This window comes from Mycetomoellerius zeteki, unplaced genomic scaffold (assembly GCF_001594055.1).
Source record: "Mycetomoellerius zeteki isolate Tzet28-1 unplaced genomic scaffold, Tzet1.0 scaffold202, whole genome shotgun sequence".
Taxonomy (NCBI): Eukaryota; Metazoa; Arthropoda; class Insecta; order Hymenoptera; family Formicidae; genus Mycetomoellerius; species Mycetomoellerius zeteki.
This window is the reverse complement of record NW_017256980.1, coordinates 122,470-143,279: the sequence shown is the minus strand read 5'-3', so window position 1 is coordinate 143,279 and position 20,810 is coordinate 122,470. Positions and strand designations below refer to the sequence as shown.

General features: G+C 32.6%; 1 protein-coding gene across 7 annotated transcripts in view; it reads left to right on the top strand.

Moving 5' to 3' along the window:
- The window catches only part of LOC108722392 (very low-density lipoprotein receptor), a 38,221-nt gene that overhangs the window by 12,619 nt on the left and 4,792 nt on the right, over positions 1 to 20,810 (top strand). For 3 of the 7 annotated variants that reach the window (XM_018447478.1, XM_018447475.1, XM_018447474.1), the window contains 8 exons: positions 10,912 to 11,034; positions 13,915 to 14,034; positions 14,947 to 15,069; positions 18,558 to 18,793; positions 18,966 to 19,170; positions 19,570 to 19,881; positions 19,991 to 20,291; positions 20,383 to 20,674. In XM_018447478.1, the coding sequence (XP_018302980.1) occupies positions 10,912 to 11,034; positions 13,915 to 14,034; positions 14,947 to 15,069; positions 18,558 to 18,793; positions 18,966 to 19,170; positions 19,570 to 19,881; positions 19,991 to 20,291; positions 20,383 to 20,674 (1,712 nt within the window). The remainder of the gene's footprint in view (positions 1 to 10,911; positions 11,035 to 13,914; positions 14,035 to 14,946; positions 15,070 to 18,557; positions 18,794 to 18,965; positions 19,171 to 19,569; positions 19,882 to 19,990; positions 20,292 to 20,382; positions 20,675 to 20,810) is intronic. The other 4 variants (XM_018447480.1, XM_018447476.1, XM_018447477.1 and 1 more) reach the window with 3 other exon arrangements.

Below are 20,810 nucleotides of genomic sequence, written 5' to 3'. Positions count from 1 at the left end.
GAAATTCTGAATAATTTCAATAATTTCATAAGAATGTGTAAAAAATTGTTGAGCCGTAAATATCAATTTGTTTTGAGAGAGGAAATTAAATCCTGTTGGGATAGTTCTCATATTTAATTTAGTTAGCAAAAATCGTTTATTATGTTTTAAAAATATATTTGTTGATTTTTCTTTGTATTTGGCACGTAAACAAAAATTCGATAAATTACACGGAAGAAAAATGTTGCTGTTAGTACAACCACAAAAAGTGGCGTTGAGAGAACAGCAGCACTTTAACTCGCGAAATCTTAGCCGGATATTAATGTTTATTATTCAAATTTTTACACAATAATCTTTGACATATTCTGCGACTTGTAGAGCTATTCCGAAATTTTCGAAGCACTTTACAATAAAATGGCGGATTTTTAATAATATTTTGTCAAGTTTAGTAAATTATTTTTCAAACGTGAAAGTTGTGTTATGAATTTTCGAATTAAAATTTTTCATTAATGCTACATTGTAGTTGAATATTTGAAGAAGTTTTCTGGAAAGTTTTAGATCTTTAAATGTAATAGTAAAAAAATTATGACAATTTATATGCAGCATCAGCGAAACATCTGACGCGACATTACAACGACATGTATATAAATTATCATAACTTTTTTGCTATTAAATTTAAAGATCTGACACTTTCCAGAAAACTTCTTCAAATATTCAACTACAATGTAGCATTAATGAAAAATTTTAATTCGAAAATTCGTAACACGACTTTAACGTTTGAAAAAGAATTCACTAAACTCGACAAAATATTATTAAAAATCCGTCATTTTGTTGTAAAGTGCTTCGAAAATTTCGGAATAGCTCTACAAGTCGCAAAATATGTCAAAGATTATTCTGTAAAAATTTGAATAATAAATATTAATATCCGGCTGAGATTTCGCGAGTTGAAGTGCTGCCGTTCTCCTAACGCCACTTTTACACAACACTTCAACAACTACATGTCGATGATGATGTTTTAATAAATAAATTTATAACTAAAAAGAATCGTCGTATAAATTTATAGATAGCAGTATAACATTAATTACAATGGCGCCACAGAACCGGTGGAAAGAGGAGGAGAAGTAGAGGGGGCGAACGCCTACCAAGAGATATTTCAAGTATTAAAATATAATAATATTTCAATAAAGTTACGAAATACATAACATACAGAAAAAATGCATAATACAAAATAATTAAAATACAAAAAAATTTTTTAATTTAAAAAATACAAAAAAATTAAAAAATTAAAAAATAATACAAAAAAATTAAAAATTAAAAGAATACAAAAAAATTAAAAATAAAAAAATACAAAAAACCTCTGCAATGATCACAACCTTGATGCGGTGTAGAGGCTTAAGCTTTTTTTTTATTGGCGACTAATGTGATCAAATTGATGTACACAAAATTTTATATAAATCAACATTAATTACATTTTTATTTAACGTTTTAAACGAAATTTTTTTTTGTTTATGCTTACCAAATGTGTCACTAGTATAAAAAAGAACATTTAAAAAACCTGATTTCTACAGCCCCTCCCGAAACATTTTTCTCGCTACGCCACTGATTTTGACCCTCGAGCGGATCATTTCCTCAAACGATCAAATTTCATCTTCAATTAGAATCGTGAATGAGATTCGTTACGAGTCTTGATAGAGAGAAATAGAATGAAGCTATAAATTTTCATGCAACACACATATATCAATGTCTTACGAACTGATAGAGGCAAATCAATTATTCCACAAATGCTAATCTCACGTTAGTCGCTCAAGATTTTTCGTTAAATTGTTTCAACGAAAGGCAATCCCGTAAGTGTACAGATGCAATTAAACGAAACAGATCGTAGATTCATCGATTAATCTTGGTCACCGTGACCTAAGGCACGGTGCAATGCCATCATTCCAACACGGTCGCAAGGTCCAGACGACATTGCATCAGGCGCCGAGATTTCTTTTTTTTTCCCCTCGTTTCGTGCTTCTTTCACATTGAACTCTTTTGCCAGATAAGCCCTGGTTCTTCCTCCATTTTTTATCCAATAAATCCTTATAGTATTGCAATACCCGGGAATCAGTCACCTGCATTATACGTGAAATGTAATACTGTTGAAGTTTTGAGCAACAAAATTCGAACTACATATACTGAAAAAAAATTTACTATATCTTAATAAATATTTCTTTGAATATTTGTAAATAAACATTTACTGAATGTTAACATATATTTATTTGATATAAGAACCATTTGATTTAATTATCATTGAGTAAATCTTTATTTAATATAAGTAAATGTTTACTTACACATATTCAAAAGAATATTTATTAAGATGTAATAAATTTTTTTTAGTGTAGAGCGACAAATTAGCAATAAAATAGCACTAAATTTTTATTAGATCCGATTTTGATTTATAATAATGAGGGATCCAAGTTAATGATGTAATACTGACTAACAGAAAAATGAACGCAGCTTTATATTCAGAAGTAGAATAAAAGAAAACTTGCAAAAATTCCATAGCTTGAGAAAATAACATATGAACATAGCTTATCAGCTCAAAGCGGATAGGAATACAGAATAAAGTAAGAATAAGTAGACAAACAAACACATGAGTAACATATAATATATATAAAGGTATCGCACACAGGGAAACACATAATATCGTATAAATCGTATAAGTATAAATAAGAATACTACATACGAATTGTAGAAAATTAAGAAATCGGTGTAAAAAACCGGATTAAGCATTAGCTGCAACAAGCTAATTTAAATCAAACCTCGCCTCAGCGATGCACGTGAATCTTCCTCCATTCGACCTATCTCCGTTTATTTAAGGTCGATGCATTTTGTAATGCAAGGTTCACGTCGATTGCATCAGTCAACGAGACGACGAGAGCCGATTCGGCTGATGCACGGCGCGACTGCCAACGCACCATGTAATTATGGTGAAAGCCAGTCGCGGCATGGTGTGTATAGGCTCGCATGATTTGCTCGATCGTCGACTTCGCCCATTGGCGGCCGCATTGATCGCTTTCTTGAAATTTTGCAATGTATATGAGGATTAATAAATCTCATTTGTACAATAGCTAGGTTACCACAAAACTGGAAATCAAAGAAAGGTCAAGGAATTTTGTAAAATTTTCTAGAAAATTCTTGACTTTAAAGAACTATGCATATATCATATCTATGCAATTTAATAATTAAATGCAAGTAGTGTAAGCAACATTAATAGTAATTTACACTGCTATGTAAAATTGTTCTTTCAACAAAATATTTGACAGTTTCTAAGTTGGGACGAAAATACAAAAAATTTCAAAATTGAAAGCATTAGGGAAAGTCATGAAATTTTGTTTGGATATTAGGGAAAAAGTATGGAATTTTAGGATGAGAAATTTGTGGCAAGTCTGAATAGAATTTTCCTCTGGTGAAAATCTCATGATGGGAAGATTTGGAACGGGTATATATCCATTTTAAATGGGCATATACTAATGAGCATTTTTGGAACTACCTATGAGAAGATTTCCAATAGGGAACGTCAATGTAGAACAACTTTAATCTGGATTCAACTTACTCTTTTTCTATAAGTTCTAAGAATCTTTTTCTAGTCGTAAGAATTAGAGAAAGATGAAAAGTAGTTGAACCGAGATTAACCTTCCGGTAATGTGAAATTTTCACCCTTTGTCAACCGGGTCTTCGAGAATTTCAGTGTAGATTTTTATATTGTTTCGGATTTTATAAAATATGAAAAAAATTCTTACATATTTGTAAAAGCTTTAATAACGAACTTTTATTATTATAAAAGTTGAATTGTAATTTAATTATTTTTTACAGATTTAAATTTACCTACTAGAATTTTCACAATCAAAAATCGACTATGTCTTTAAAGTTCAACATTGCCGATGTAGAGTTAAAGTTAATCTACATTAAAATAGACATAAGACATAAGTATAATATTTTTGAGGCTTTTACGAGTGGTTTTTTCAGAGATGCCAAAGAATTTACAGATTATTGCCGTGTCGTGATCCATACCGGCATTAACAATAGATCACGACACGGCGATAACCCGTAAACCCTTTAGTATCTCATAAGACATGTACGTGGGTGATTCAAGTCAAGTCGGGGACTTTTATTCTCATGAATATAAGAATAAAAGTCCCGGTTTGACTTGAACCACCCACGTATATTTATAAACGTATATTTATAAAACCTATACTTTGATAATGCTTGTTCATGTGACTTGAAAAAAAGAAAGTATCTTCCCTAAATCTAAGAAAATATGTTTCAATTCAGCAGGCTCTATCGTGGGAGTCTCCGAACTTCGTGCTATGCTTTCGCATTTAGACATCAATTGATGCTTAACGATTTCTAACTCAATTGAAATCAATCGGTTGGTCTGCGTTACTGAAGTAACGCCAAGGAAATCTCGCGATAATCGTGCGTGCATGCGTGCGTGTGTGTGGTCATTGTTCAGTGTCGTCCCAAGTGAATCCATCTTTATTGCACGTTGTTGACAAGTATATATTCTGCAAATTTACAAATTGCAAAATTGAAATCGGAAATTGTTAACTGCCTAACCGACATTTGCTCTTTCGAAATTATCAACAATCGAAATTTGTCAACACAAAAATACAACGCTCGGATTAATTATTCGTATACAAATTAACATAACGTATAACGATCGTGAAATTATAATAAGAGAAGTTTTAGTTTTGAATTTCCAATTTTAGCCGAACGTTATACATTAAACGGATACGCAGCATATTCCCAGTTATTTCATGAGAAATAATACATGCACGCGTGCTTTCCCATCAATTCCAGAACACACTGCACTTGATTGTCCTCTGTCTGCCAATGATACTTTTATATCATGTATGTTGATTTCAAAATGCCAGAGATAATTCGTGTGTATTATAGATGTGATATTTTTAATTTGAGATCATTAGTCTCAATAAAATTAATTGGCTCCTGGAGGCTAAGCGAAAGATAGATAAAATGTAAACTCGTACGATATAATCGTAATAATGCCCCGGAGCAGCAAATATTGATCGTGATCACGTGTGAAAGGCGATATTCACAGGAAGTATAGCGCCACGCATTTCGTGGCGAATGCATAATGCACATAATCGTCGACAGTGCCGAGCATATTACTACGTATTCGGTCTATCAGCTTTTCAAGTTGTTGAATAGCGAACGTAACGTTCACGTTTTTCCGTTATTCGCGAATCGGTAACACGTGAAATGACACTCACGAGAGAGATACTGCATGTAGCGTTTTAATAAAATTTAAATTTTTCGATTCTCTCGGAAAGGGAATTTTGTGCGAAAAAATTTTATTCCGTGTTCTCGATTTATTTTTGCATAATAGAATCATCCTTTCGATTGTCTTACTAGGTAACATCGATATCTGCATACATTTCGTGCATCATACTATATAACCGTGTTACAAGTCAATATCCGCGAAAGAGGATATGTCAATCTTAGAAGAAGATATTTCCGGGAAAGAAATTCAATATTTTGAAGCAGATGTTTAACGGATATTAGTTATTTTATCAATTGTAATGTAATTTTTATAAATGTCGATTTTATTTTCTTAAAAAAGCCTAATGATTTTTCCGATGGAATTTCAATCCGTGACACCGACCAAAATGATACTGACTTGTGACAAAGTTATATAAATCTTATATAATCCATAATATCGAAAGGTACTGAGGAGAATTTTACTTTTAAATTTTAATATTTAAGCAATTTCGTTCTCAAAATCTCTCGAAAGTTAACGTTACATATTTAAGATTACTCGGGAGCTTCGTAACTTCGCTCGAATTTATGCAAATCAATGCAAATCAGCTCCTTCATGAATCGGATATTTACGATAAAAGTTAAACAAGAAGTTTCTACTCCACACGACGCGAAGGTACGGATCGGTAACTTGCGCGCGCGCGCACATGTCGGGAAATGATAAATATCTTCATATATACCGTTAATATCTAATATTACCTGCTCGGAAATGCATGGATTATTATATGACAACAGCCCGTGGCGTAATAATAACCACCGCGTAATTTGATACAATAATTACATGACGTTCATTAATTAATTATTTATGCGTTTAACTCTTGTGAAGCCGTCCGCGACATATTCCGCGTTCTCATCAGATATAATGCATTTCGGATACGGCCAATAAAACCCGATGAGAATGGTATCGTCTTTCATTCATCTTTTATAATCATTATTGCAACTTTCAACTTTGTATCAAAGACGAAGAGCTGTACCTGGATGTGTCCGGTCTCTGATGAATTACATAAATGCTGCTCGACTTTTTTTTTTTTTACAAGAAGAAAAGTATCGGATGGGGCTTTTTCATCAGTTGGCCGCGTAATCGATCGGAAAATACTGGTGCTGGAAAGCGCTAGACTTCTCTCCACTGTTATATTAAATTTAAACGCCGCGCTGTGTGCGCAGCACGAAATCCAATAAATTAGTTCGCATGAATACATTGGGCAGTCTCGCGACACGTAGTTTCAATTAATCCGCTCGTAGCTTCTTGCCATTGCGGAATATATAGGGTGTCCTTCTTAACTGTTACAAAATAACAGGATAATAATTCTGCGTGAAAAAATAAATTGAAAAAATAAAATAGAATTTTTTTCACACGAGAAAATCGGTTTTTATAGTTTGCAATGTCTTTTTTTTGTTAAAAATTTCGATAAGAATTGCTTCAATTTTAATTGGCTACCTATCGTATAGCGTTGAAACTATTGGTAACGTTAGCAGAGCGTTTGAATATAAATAATCTCGTTATTTATTAAGATGTTTTAATATTGCATTAAGAATAGGATTTTCGGGAACGAATCGATTGATTCGCGGTAATATCTTGAGCACGCGACGACCGAAATATCGCTGATAAAGTGTGATCTAGTTACGGGACGACAAGTCAAACGCGTGAAAAGGGAATGACGATACAGCTGTTCTTAATCAGAGTCGCAATACGGGACAAGATTCTTACGGTCAGAAAACTGGTCGCGATCCCGTATACGTCTCCACCTTTTAACGGGCGATGTACATATACATATAATATTTATACGACGTATATATTTCGTGCCCGTGCTTTACATTTTATAGCGTATGTACGTGCACGTGCTACAGTGAATCGTAAATTCTTCGCACTTTCTCAATTGTCGCACAATCGATATTTTTTTATATACTGTATACGGAAAATTGTATAGCATATCTCTCTATCAATGATTTTTTAAATAAGTAAACGAAGACACATGTGTATGTATGTGTATTGTCAAAAAGGACTAACGAATTCAGTCGAGACCTATGGCATGTATATACACCGTTTGCATATTCTGTATTGAATATTGCATTTGATTTTAGCATATATTGATTATTCATTGAACGATGACAATTCATCATTCATTCGGTGCCGAAAACTTCAGATGCAAATATCTCAGAATCATGTTTCCACAATTAAAGTGTTAGTCAGCTCTTTGACAGTCTTATAATTGTTCGGCAGAAGATTTCATCACTTATTAATTCACGTGAAATATAATAAACGTAAAACGTTTCAAAGCGAAATTTTTGATAAATTTTTTTTAGTGGAAATATTTATCATTGTTTTCCAATTATTAATATTAATCCTACTTCTGTTCGATCTATTTATGTGTATAATCCTATTTTTATTGTAAAAATATATTAATTTTGTAACTATATATATATATATATTACGAGTAGCATTTTTAAATTTCTTAATATATGGTAAACATATCACATATTTGAAAATTTTACATTTAAAAATATTTTTATACAATATTAAATATATTTGTATAATGTTGAAATATTATACAAAAAAAACCAAACATTTTAAACATGTTTAAACACTTTAAACATTTATATTTGTACAAAGAAAAACGAATATATATATATATTATTTAACTAAAATTATATTATAACGTGTAAACTTAAATTTGTTACAATTCATGTCAATAAATTTATTTTAACTTAAACTAAATTTATATGAAACAAGATTGTATGTATCTATAATTAAATCTTAAATCCATATTGCATTAAAGTAAAAATTATTTCAAATTATTGATGAAATTTTATCTTTGCTTCTTTAGAATTTGACTCATGAAAACTTTTATCGTTCCTTAATCTATTAGCTAATATTGTATCTTAAAAACTGTTCGTATATTTTCATTGAAAGAATATTTTTATTTTTTAAGAATCTCTTTTCAGCAAAATATTTATTTCCAAGCAATCAATCATGAATTGATCTGTTTCCCTCTTATTAAACATTAGGGATGCACTGGATATCCGAAAAGTATCCGGTACCCAGTATTACCCAGCATTTTTTATTATCCGACCGGATAGTCGGATATCATTAGTATCCGAGAATATATCCAGTTGAAATTTTATATCATTAAATTGTTGATTTTTTATCATATAAATGTTCTATAAATAAGTATGCATATTCATAATGCTATAATATCTCATACATTGTTGCAAAATTACAAATTTTTCTCTGCAGGCTTTTTTTTAGAAGACATTTTCCTGGAATCCTGTCGGATATCCGACTCGAAAGATTGCCTTTCTGGATATCCGACCAGATACCAGATATCTGATGTTACATTCTTTCCGAAAATCCGATATCCGAGAATTTTACGATCCCTCTATTAAACGTTATCTATATATATGTATATTGTGCGTATAACATTCATAATACAATATTTAAGAACATAATAAATAAAATAAGAGAACACACTGATCTATTTGCGATCATTACTGTTATGAAATTATTGCAGAAAAAAGCACTATGATATTTATTAGATAAGATATATACATATATAATCATCAGGCTGTAAAATTTCATATTTAATCAATTATATACTTTCATTTAATTATTGTAGCTATATCTGAAACTTGTTGCTATCTTTCGTGCTACTTTCTGTATTTTTATGTTAATATCTAACCTCATTATCGATGCTTATTTTCGCATTATCATTATACTGCAAATGATGTTCTAAGAATTTGATAAATCTCAGAATGATAAGTTTATAGAGGAACGTATATTTAAAAAATGTCGTCTTTGATCAAATTCTTAGAACACATAATTCTCTGACAATGTAACAGTAAGTAGTAAAAGGAAGTGAGATTAATTGGAAATTTAATATACATATTTTTATGTCGACAGACATAGTCGTATAAATTTGTGAAAAATACCTGAAAAATTAGATATTTAAAACGCAAGATAATTTTTCTTCGCGTTATTATACGCGCTTTTATACGTAATTTTCTTATGGTATGCATCTCATGACTTCTACATACATAAAAATATTTTATTGCAACGACGAAGTTATAAAATCTTTAAATTTATGATCCATATAAAAAGTAAAGTTGGTCATTCTTTTGTACTATGTACACATACACTCTAAAATGAAACATTTGTATGTATATGGCAGAAGATTTGCTACAAAAAATCTTGAATCTTATAATAAATAATCCAAAAAGATTACAGTATTCAGTAAATGAAAGGAACAATTTTAATATTTCGTATATTGACGTATGGAAATTATATTAGACTCTTCTTCAGTGCTAATTTGTGCATATGTGTCACATATGTAATCAAATTGAAATAAAAATTTGTCAGTGTCTTATTTTACTGTAAAAAGACGGTTCCAATTTTAAATTACAGTAATAGACAGTTTTGTTCTATTAAAATTACTAAAATGTTAAGAAATTTTAAAAAGATTAGACTCAAATCGACATTGAGCAATCAAATTAGCCATAGGGAAGAATCTTTATTAGTTCAAAATGACTTTTATTCGTTAATTATATTTTTTTAATTATTTTTTAATTATTCTTTATACGACTGTGACCTGTCTAATTTTAGTTTCGGAGCCAAAACGCAAAAAAAATCAATATGAGTAAAATTTCAAGGATTGCGAAGTGCTGATACACAAGTCTGAACGATGCTTATCAACGCTTTACAGTCTCCGAAATCTTATTCACATTGAATATTTTTGCGTCGATAGCTTTGCGTTTTGGCTTCGGCGCTAAAAATTGAACAGACCTGCTTTATGAACTTCTTCATGAAGCAGGAATCGAACTAGGTCTATCAGAGTTCGGGCGACCTCCGATAATTCACAGACAATTACATTGTATACAACATACGTCTACGTGATTTAGAAAACTATAAGAAACGCACTAGATTCGCAACAATCCGCAGGATCAGCGATAGGGCTCTGATCTGATTCGCTTCTCTCCTCCTGCCACTGCAGCCGCTGTGCGAGTGCCATAGCCCATATATAGACGCCCCTTTGCCGGGCTGCAGCCTTATAGAATTCGTGGCTATCACCGTGAGTGCATCGTATTCCTTTACTCTACGTTCGCTCGCGTGGAAGCTGAAACTGAGACGCATCACTCGACGTCTGAATAGTGTCGAGTTCCTTCTCTCTGCGAGTGCTTCGATAATCCTGAAATATCGCGCGCGCGCGAGAGAGATTAAAAAATTACACCATAAATATACAATTTGCGTATTTATCGGATGACATACGTCAGTAAGATTTCATCAGCGTTTCCAGTTATAGACTCGCAGTGGACGTTGTACGGCACGCTATAATGATGCGTAGAAATTGATTGATCTTTGATTGAAATACCAAGTTTGCTTCAATTGCGTCGTAGAAATCGTATACGTAGTGCATCGAGCGGCTTTGCAGTTTGCGTGCACGCGTGCGTTACGTTAGACAACAAACAGGCGTTTGTGCTCTCCTCGCGCGATTATGCAGCTCGACAGGAGTTCGACGCGGCACACGGACGTTTCCTGGTGCACGTGCATCCTGTTGCTGTTCGCGTGCGCGATTATTCTTTCGATCGGTGCTAACGCTCATTCTCACACGAACATTTCAGACACCCTGGAATGCAAGGACAAGGACTTCAAGTGCAGTAACGGCAGATGCATACCTAATATATGGCATTGCGACGGCGACCGAGATTGCCCGGACGGGACTGACGAGGACCCCGCTGTCTGCAGTGAGTTGCAATTTTTTTTATAATGCATGTAACGTGTATAAATATTGTGACGTTAGATTACTTAATTTGTTGAGACGGATATGGGCCGAGAAAAAGATGAGGTTAGGTTTCTAAATTTAATGAGGCAAGAGAAAAAGAAATCCAAGATATAAAAAAAAGGGTATTTTTGAACCGACAGTTTTATCTTGTTAATTTTTTTTTTAAACAATCTGATTTGACTGAATTATGAGATGTTAATACATACATGCTGTATATAAAAAATTTTATATAATTTGGGTAATTAATAATTTTTTATAATGATACATGAACGGGAATTTTGATTTTAATACTTATTTTTTATTTATTTAAGAAATTAATATATAAGAAAAAATTAATTTAAATTTTCGAAATTTATAGAGAAATAATATATTTTTAGAAGTTTTGTTTTTTTTTATTTGGGAATAAAATCTATTAAATGACTCGCTTTATGATTGCGAATGAGCCGAATGTGAAAAGTTTTAATTAGTTTTATAGCAGATTAAGAAAAATTTTTAATAAAAATTAAATTTTGAAAGTTAATTACTGGTAGGTATATTTAAAAGCCAATTCAATCGCAGATTAAATATTTGCCGAGGTAAGGTAAACGCGAAATTAATATCTCTCTACTACTGCCAATAAAGTATATCTATTAGCATTTACCTCTTTGAGAGAGATCGCCTTGTATACTTACATATGTATACGGAATACGAAATTCGTAATTTATGCGTTTCTAGTGTAAAAATCTATTAATTACCTTTTATAAACGCTTTATAAATTTCACTTTTATAAAAGCAAGGGTGTACTTTGTACAAAGCAGACAACGAAGAGATCTTTGCATATTTTATAATAGAAAATTTATATACGCTATTCGTACAGTGTTAGCATCGTTTTTTCATTAAGGTGTAATTCTGTGTCAGAATACCGATAAAACTTAAAAGTTGACTAACTTTCTTATGGACGACGTTATTGCATTGTAGTGTCAAATGATTTAATGAATATTTAACCGAATATAGTGCATCCGAATATAGTGGTTGTAAAAGGTCCCGGTATGTGAAAGTACAACTTTGGAGACCGGTTTTTCAGGCAGGTGAAGCGTACCGACATACAGGGTGTCCCTTACTAACGAGGTTATTTCCTATTTTGACAGTACTTGATTCTAGTATTCTAGATTCCAGTATTTATCTCGTTCGACTGGCTGTCTGATGAAATCTCGCGCCGATATTAAAACGTTCTTTTTAATTAGAATAATTAAAAAGAACTAAATCGCCTAATATTCTCTAATTAGTAAATTATACGTATTTACATATATATGTACTACTCTCGACGTATGTATCGCGAGGCAGAAATTGATGCTAATCGATTAGTTTAATCGAATCCATCGATCCTTGAAGATCGCAACGGCGATCATAATTACATAGTGGAATGCGCATTTAATATTAATTAATGCACGCTGACGCAAAGCTCTTTTGACGGATATAATTACGCGTGCATTTAATCATTTCAATTATGATGTAAATTGCACTTCAGATCATTAAAAATCCTCTTAAATTATAAAGTAGAGAAATGCGATTGAGTTTTGTCGTCGTACATTGTAATTTTCGTGGAAAACGTAAAAACGATAGCCCTTCTGATAGAAAAATTATCTACTTCCGTTATTAGCTTGAAACTATATATATATATATATATACACGCGTTGAATAATTTCACCATTTTCTATGTATTTAACAAATGGAATACATAATGAATTATTTTATCTTGCGTAAACTTAGACTTTTTGTTAATTAATAGACATTTCAAGTGAATGACATAACAACGTTCTTCGGATAATTTTAAATGGAATTCGTCCTTTTGAATAGAATTTTTTATAAAGTTTTACAAAAATATGCATATGATAATTTTCATTCAATATTAGTCAAAGAGGGAAATGCCTTTAATAAGGAAGCATTCTGTATATCTATTATACAACGTTCCGTGATGTTTGCGCGGTATTATTTCATAAAAGAGAGATTACTTTACGTTCCGCGTTACATAGAAATGTGATTGCAGGCATGTAGCTCTTTTATTCGAACTTGAATCTGAAAACAATGACATGTTAATATATCGAATGTCAAAGGTTAGCGACTGTTTCGTTTGCCTATATAATCAAGCATTATTACATATGATAACAAATATTGAAACATCTATACTTAACGTTTAACGTTCAATATTTTTAACATCGACATCTCATTCGTCACACGAATAAAGTATTATGACATAAAAACATTTATGGACAAACTAAAGCTCGCTTTAATCACTTCTATAATTCACAGCAGATTTCTGGGTCGATTTAAAATTTCATTTATAATTTTTATTTTATATTTTGATATCGTGTATGTGCATTTTAATAATTTAATGTAGGTTTTATATATGTGTTATAAGCTTCTTTTGAAATATTTTTCATTATTATATGTGAAATTGACATATAAAATTATAAAATTCTATTCTGAGCTCTTACAAAAATGTTAAATCGTCTATAGTGAGCTTTAAAGAATATTGTCGGTCGCTTAATAAACATAAAATATGAGTTAAATAAAAGAAAAACGCATTTAGAGATTAAGATGCAAAACTTAAGCCTTCTGAGTTGCACACAAAAATCGTCTTAATTAAATCATTTTTAATGAAGTAGTAACTTATATTAAATAAATATATGAATCGTATTATAAAGATGTTTAAAAAATATCTTTTAAGTTATTTAGACTTTTAAGTCTTTCAAAAATTTTTATTTGGGAAATTATTGCCTATGTTACGACAATATAAAAAATATAATTTTAAGACTGTGTCCTAAAAAGATAGTTTAATCGAGAATATTGAATCGAACAAAAGGATTGATACCGTGCAACGAAAGGGAGTTTGAATGCAGTCCGGGCGAGTGCATTCCGAAGACGTGGCTGTGCGATCATCAGACAGATTGCTCCAACGCTCTGGACGAGAAGGATTGTTACAGTAAGTCGCGCGGATAAGTACTTTAGCGTAGGTGTTACCGGAAAGCAGCCAAGGAGGGACGAGATCAGCCGGAAAGCTACGGAACAAATGACAAAGCGCAAATTGCAGAATCTCAGATTGCATCCTTGTACTCTCGATACATTCTACCGCTTGCGAGTTGCGAGAAAGTTGTGTTCTCGGTCTATTAATTGCATGTATTGAAACAGGAAATAATGGCAAATAACTTATTCAATGCAGAATAATTTGGGGAAATCGATGTAGTGATAACAGGTATAATAATCGGTGAGATCAATAACAATGCAATTTTTACATTACAGGTATAATCACTATTTTTATTTAACTCGGTAACTAATAAAGTAAAATTTTCAATATTTTTGTGGAACGTTAGTTTTGTACATACTATTTATATAATATTAATATACATATAATAAATCTTTAAATACATTCTCTGTGGTGATCTAATGATAATATTATAGACGATATAAATTTCCAAGAATAATAAAATAATAAATTAACAATATTGATGTACAATAATTGAGATAATAATGGAGCCAATTTTATATGTATAATTAGTTATAAAGAGCGGAAGTTAGAATATTTTTGTTCAGAGTTTGACTTTTCAATATTGATTCCTTAGATTAAAAAAGTATCTAAACAAATCTTAATTTTCTTGGTCAGAAGTTGGGAGTTTCGCTCTTTAATCTACTTCAGTTTACTCTTGATATAAATAGAGTATTATTTCAAACTTCTGCATACGCTTTTGAATCTACACGCCTTATGCAAGGATGCAATCTATCTTTCGAAGCTCATCGCGAAATCGAACTTCAATCGCAGTGTCCACTTTGTCGGGGCTCGCGCCCTGCGTTGTATAGTCGCGTACGAATCCGGTATAATGCAACTGTCATCTTGTAGGGACCAAGACCTGTACACCGGAACAATTCACGTGCCATTCGGGAAATGGCGAGTGCGTGGCATTAACATGGATGTGCGACAACAACTCTGACTGTTCGGACGGTTCAGACGAGGCTGAGTGCAGTAAGCTTCTGCACGTGGGCTACTTTTCCATACGCTTGCATACTTTGTTCTCTTCATTTATTTATCTATTTTTTTATCTATGCCTTATCGTATATATTGCACGTTACATCTCGGAAGTAAATAGTCGAAATTCTTTGGTATACATGTATTGACTAGTTTTTGCATGCAACTCTTTAAAATACATTGTGCATCTTTGAAACTCTATATAGCAATATAGCTCATGACTTTTTTTTTAGAAAAAAATATTTCAATTATTCAAGATATCTTTATAAATAGAGCTTTAATTACAAATCTATATGAACTTCAAGATGCAAGCATATCTACTTGTTTGAGACTTTGATTACATTTAAACGAGCACCCTTAATTAGGTTTAATAACATTCATAGTTATAAGGCTGCGTTCGGAAACATCACCTGGGTGCCCCCGTATATCATCTTATCCTTATTTAACATTGGGTGAACAACAAGGATAAAACGATGCATTGGGACACTCGGGTGATGTTTTCGAACACAGCCTAAAACTGATTAATTAAAGCTGATCCTCTGAAGAATGGAATGACTGTGATTAGCCAGTTTTTCTAACCATAGATGTTATTAAACCCGATTAAAGGTATCCGTGTAAACGTAGTCATTGTAGACAGCTTTCTACAATTACACATTAAAAATATGAAATACATAAATTATATCATCAAATATGTTATTGTAATATCATTAACGTAGACGTAGATAAACGTAATTACCATGCCCGAAATAAATTATATCGATGTTTCTAGTCGAATACAATTATAGCTGAGTTGGTGGTGGGATAGTACTTTCTTGGAACAAGCACTAAAATCTTTGATAGGTGAAGGTTGCTTATGTAATGAAATTGTGATGATTAACGTGAATCTGTAAGGACAAGAATCATAATATGGTAGCAAAATGATTGTAATTTGTAACAATCGTTAATAGTTGCTTTAAACTACTCTTCAAACGTACACACTTTACAAACGAATTGCTCATCTTATGTCGTATCTACGTTTTATAAACGGCTTACACGAATTACGTTATTTATACGGCAGAGAGAAGCCTGAGAGCGGCCATGCCTGGGATTTAGCTGCAACCTTATTTTGAAGCGTCTCTATGTCCACAAAACATGGACATTGAACTGCGTAGCCAATGTCCATGATCCCGTCATAATGTCCACGATTTTTTGATTGTATTCTTCGCTATATTCACGATTTTCGGTCCGTTAGATGGACAAAGACGAACAATCGTTTGTTCAACAAGCGCCGACAGATTGATTGTTCGTCTTTATCTATCTAACGGACTGAAAATCGTGGACATAGCGAAGAATACAATCAAAAAATCGTGGACGTTATGACGGGATCGTGGACATTGGCTACGTAGTTCAATGTCCATGTTTTGTGGACATAAAGACGCTTTAAAATAAGGTTGCAGCTAAATCCCAGGCATGGTCGCTCTCAGGCTTCTCTCTGTTTATACTTTTATTAGCCGTAATCATCATGCGTTGATTCATTGACGATGTTCCTGTAAAACTGGTTCTACATTAGTCGCATCGCAGTGTCGCAACCGTTGTGGTCCAATTAGAGTCGAGCTAGATTGATGTTGATCGGACCGCAATGCTTGTGACGCTGCGATGCGACTAATGTAGAACCAGCTTAATGCGCTGGTCTATTTTTCTTTCCTTGCTACTTTGCCGGCCGATAGTGTTAAGATCTGCAAGAATTGATTGTGGGTAAAAAGTGAAGCAAAAAATTTATTAAAAATTTTATCTGAAACCGAGAAGTCTAAAATATATTTTAAATATTTTTAATCAATTTTTACGATATCTTTGTTCCATCCATTTTCCGTTTGTTCGTGGTTATTATATAAATTGGCGCTAAAGTGATTTTCAAATGAGAAAGATTGAGTCAGAAATGGATTACCCACGATTCAATTACTGTACTGTATAATTGATTCTATATTTTTTATTTTCTTCATGTATCTTTGGAGTCACTTGTGAGTATGTTATATACTTATTATCTCTTGTATCTCTCAATTGGAGAATTTCCAATACTTGAGAGTGCAATTTAATACGTAGCTTTTTTCGTTAGATATTAGATAAAGCTGTGTCGCAGATACCGCTTGCTGGAGAAACAGATAAGTGTCTTGCTTGAAATTACGAGTGACTGCCGGGAACCTCTAATTTCTTGTGGAACTTGTCTCTTTGAAAGCGCAAACGTTTGCGATTACAGAATACGTAACAGTCTAGTGAAAAAAAAAAAACAGATTTTCTTTTACATAAATGCATTTAATAAACATGTTGCTTCTTAGAGCGGTATTTGCGCACGAGTCGTTACGTTAAAGCTATTTATGTTGGTCTTATCATAACGTAGGTTTTTATACTCTTGTCTAAATTATATGTCGATACGTGAAATTTCTTTCTTTTCTATTTCCGTATATTACGATTGTAACCTAACATATATGCATAACTATTCCCAATATGGCTTGCATGTGTGCGTAATAGAGAGAGATTCAAGATTTTTTTATATTTAAAAAAAATAATAGTATTTGTATTTTTCATTATAAGTGAAATACACATAAGTGAAGTGTAATTTTTATTTAAATATGTAAATACTATTATAAGTATTGTAAATTATACATGCTTGTGTATTAAAAGATAAATGAAATTTCTTTTCTTTGTAAAAAAGCCTTTTTTTAATTAAGAATAGCAGTTATTGCAGAATAAAGCGTATTTATACGAAATAGATTATTTAAGAATAGATTAAATGTAATGGTTATATTAATAGGCATTATCAAATTAATTATTATAAGAAGAAATATGAGAAACTAGTAGAGAATAATAACGCGCAAATCAAAACGTCCTCTTAACATATATAATTTCCTATTACAAAAACATTTATAACTAGACAAAAATACGTCATCGCGCGTGAAAGGTTATGGGATCAACTGATATTACTACGTTTTTACATCATAGTACAGTTTACATCATAGTATAGTTTATCAAGAAATTATAAAGAGAATCATTGAACGATATCGAGGTTCCCTAAGTCATATTGGGTGTAAGTTTTGTTCTTAATGCAAGATCACGTTGCCTTATAAGTATTGGCATAATTTTGTTTTTTAATTAGACATATGTGTATTTATTGTTTTGGCTAAAAATTCTATTTTGGTTTTTTATTATTTGCAATATTTTTTTCATGAATTATATGTAATAATATAATTTTACTATACATGTAATTAAGGCTGCCGTTTTTAATATCATTTAAAATATTATTAGTACAAGCATAAATATTAAATATTTGCATTAATAGATTAACATATGGTACTTAGTCATGGAAAATTGTTTTAAAAAAAACTTTACGTTCGTACGCTAATCAAATGTCAATCCCTATTAAGATCAACGATAGCTGTGCAAGAGAATTTCTGTTACTAGTAAATAAAATGTCGTTCCACTTCTCTCACATGAGAAATCTTTTGCCTCAGACGACACTTGCCGGTCCGATGAGTTTACCTGCGCGAATAAACACTGCATCCAGCAACTGTGGGTTTGTGACAATGACAACGATTGCGGGGACAACAGCGACGAGAAGGGTTGTGGACCGATAACATGTCATCCTGGCACTGATTTTGCGTGTTCAGAGAATTATTGCATAACGTCGCGATGGAGATGCGACGGCGACTACGATTGTCCGGATCGATCCGATGAGATGGGATGCAAGGTATTTCATCTTCATGCTAGTCTCGTCAAGTACCGAATAATTGAAAACGTTTGCGCAATGTTAAGAACATAGAAACACTCGAGAGGAAAATAATGGGATACAATTTACATAATATCGCATTGCATACAGATCCGACATTTCTTGAAATTTCTTTGAAATTCATCCCTTTTAGGATATTCAGAACGGGAAGAAGATAAGCCACTGTGAGAACAAGGAGTTCGATTGCGACGATGGTGTTACTTGCATCCATCAGACTTGGGTATGCGACGGCGAAAAAGACTGTCCCAATGGTGCGGATGAATCCCCACAGAGATGCCACAATGTAACTTGCAGATCCGATCAATTTCAATGCGAAGATCGACGTTCATGCATCTCAGGTATATACTAGCATATTTAAAGACATAACATTTCTGTAAACTACTCAAAATTGTCACTATGTTAAACATAAAATTACAATGAATTATTATTATGTGATAATGTAAACGATAAAACGATAAATTAATGAAAAATCTCGTTTTGTGTTAATAAATGTTAATAAATAATGGTACATTTTATATGAATAGAAGATGGCTGTAAGATTAAATTTAATCTTTATGTTAAGATTGAATTTTAAAAATTAATATGTTATAAAAACAACATATTGTAATTAATATGTTACAGAAACAATGTATATAATTTTTTATCATGTCAGATTTAAATCAGGAATCTATCGTTTTACATGATAGTCGCGCGAATCGTTCTGTACGTTTCGGATTTTCAACGATTTATATGTTTAGGTCATCTATATTGCAACGGTAAAGCCGAATGTTCCGATGGAAGCGACGAGAAGAATTGTACAAGCAAAATCATAAGCTGCGATCCGCGAATTCAGTTCGAGTGCAGCGAGGGCTCGTGTATTCCTCTGGAAAACGTCTGCAACAAAAATCCAGATTGCATCGGCTGGGAGGATGAGAGTACCGAGCTCTGTGGCGTGAATGAATGTGCAAAAAATAACGGTGGATGCTCGCAGACCTGCGTCGATTTGCCTATTGGTTACCGATGTGACTGTCGCACGGGTTATAGACTAATCGACAACCGCACGTGCGATGGTATGAACAAAGTTGCATTTCTATATGTTAACACAATATTTCCTTAAGATTTCTTTCCGCAATTCTTAGCTCCATATTAAAACTGCTAAGAGATTACTTTATTTTTCAGATATTGATGAATGCTTGGAACCGGGTAGCTGTTCTCAATTTTGCCATAATGAAAAAGGCGGTTTCAAATGCAGCTGCGCGACCGGTTATCTTAAAGATCCGCGAAATTTAACACGCTGTAAAGCCGCGGAGGGTCACGCAAGTTTGTTATTTGCTCGTCGACATGATATTCGAAAAGTAGCTCTAGATCGTCAAGAGATGACTGCGATCGTTAACAATACTAAGATGGCAACAGCTTTGGACTTTGTCTTTCGCACTGGAATGATTTTCTGGAGCGACATCAGTGAAAAGAAAATTTACAAGTATGTTATAATTTCCTTGCAACTAGAAAAAGGTCTCTGTTATTAAGTTTCATATTAAGAGATACATTGATAAAATGACATGTTTTTTTAGAGCTCCAATAGACGAAGGAAATGAGCGCACAGTCGTTATCGAAAACGATTTTACCACATCAGATGGATTGGCAGTTGACTGGATTTACAGTCACATTTATTGGACAGACTCTGGAAAAGATACTATCGAATTGGCCAATTTCGAAGGAAATATGAGAAAAACTCTGATACGAGATCGCATTCAGGAACCTAGAGCGATAGCATTGAATCCATTGGAAGGTTGGATGTTTTGGACAGACTGGAGCGACGAGGCTCGTATTGAACGAGCCGGCATGGATGGCACTCATCGATCGGTAGGAAACGAAAATATTGGAAATAACATTAATTAAAAAGTAGCATTATTTTCTCTCTCTCCCCCCCTCTCCCCCTTCTCAATCCTATTGAAGAATACATGTATATTATTTAAGTGTCGTAAAATTTAAAGATATT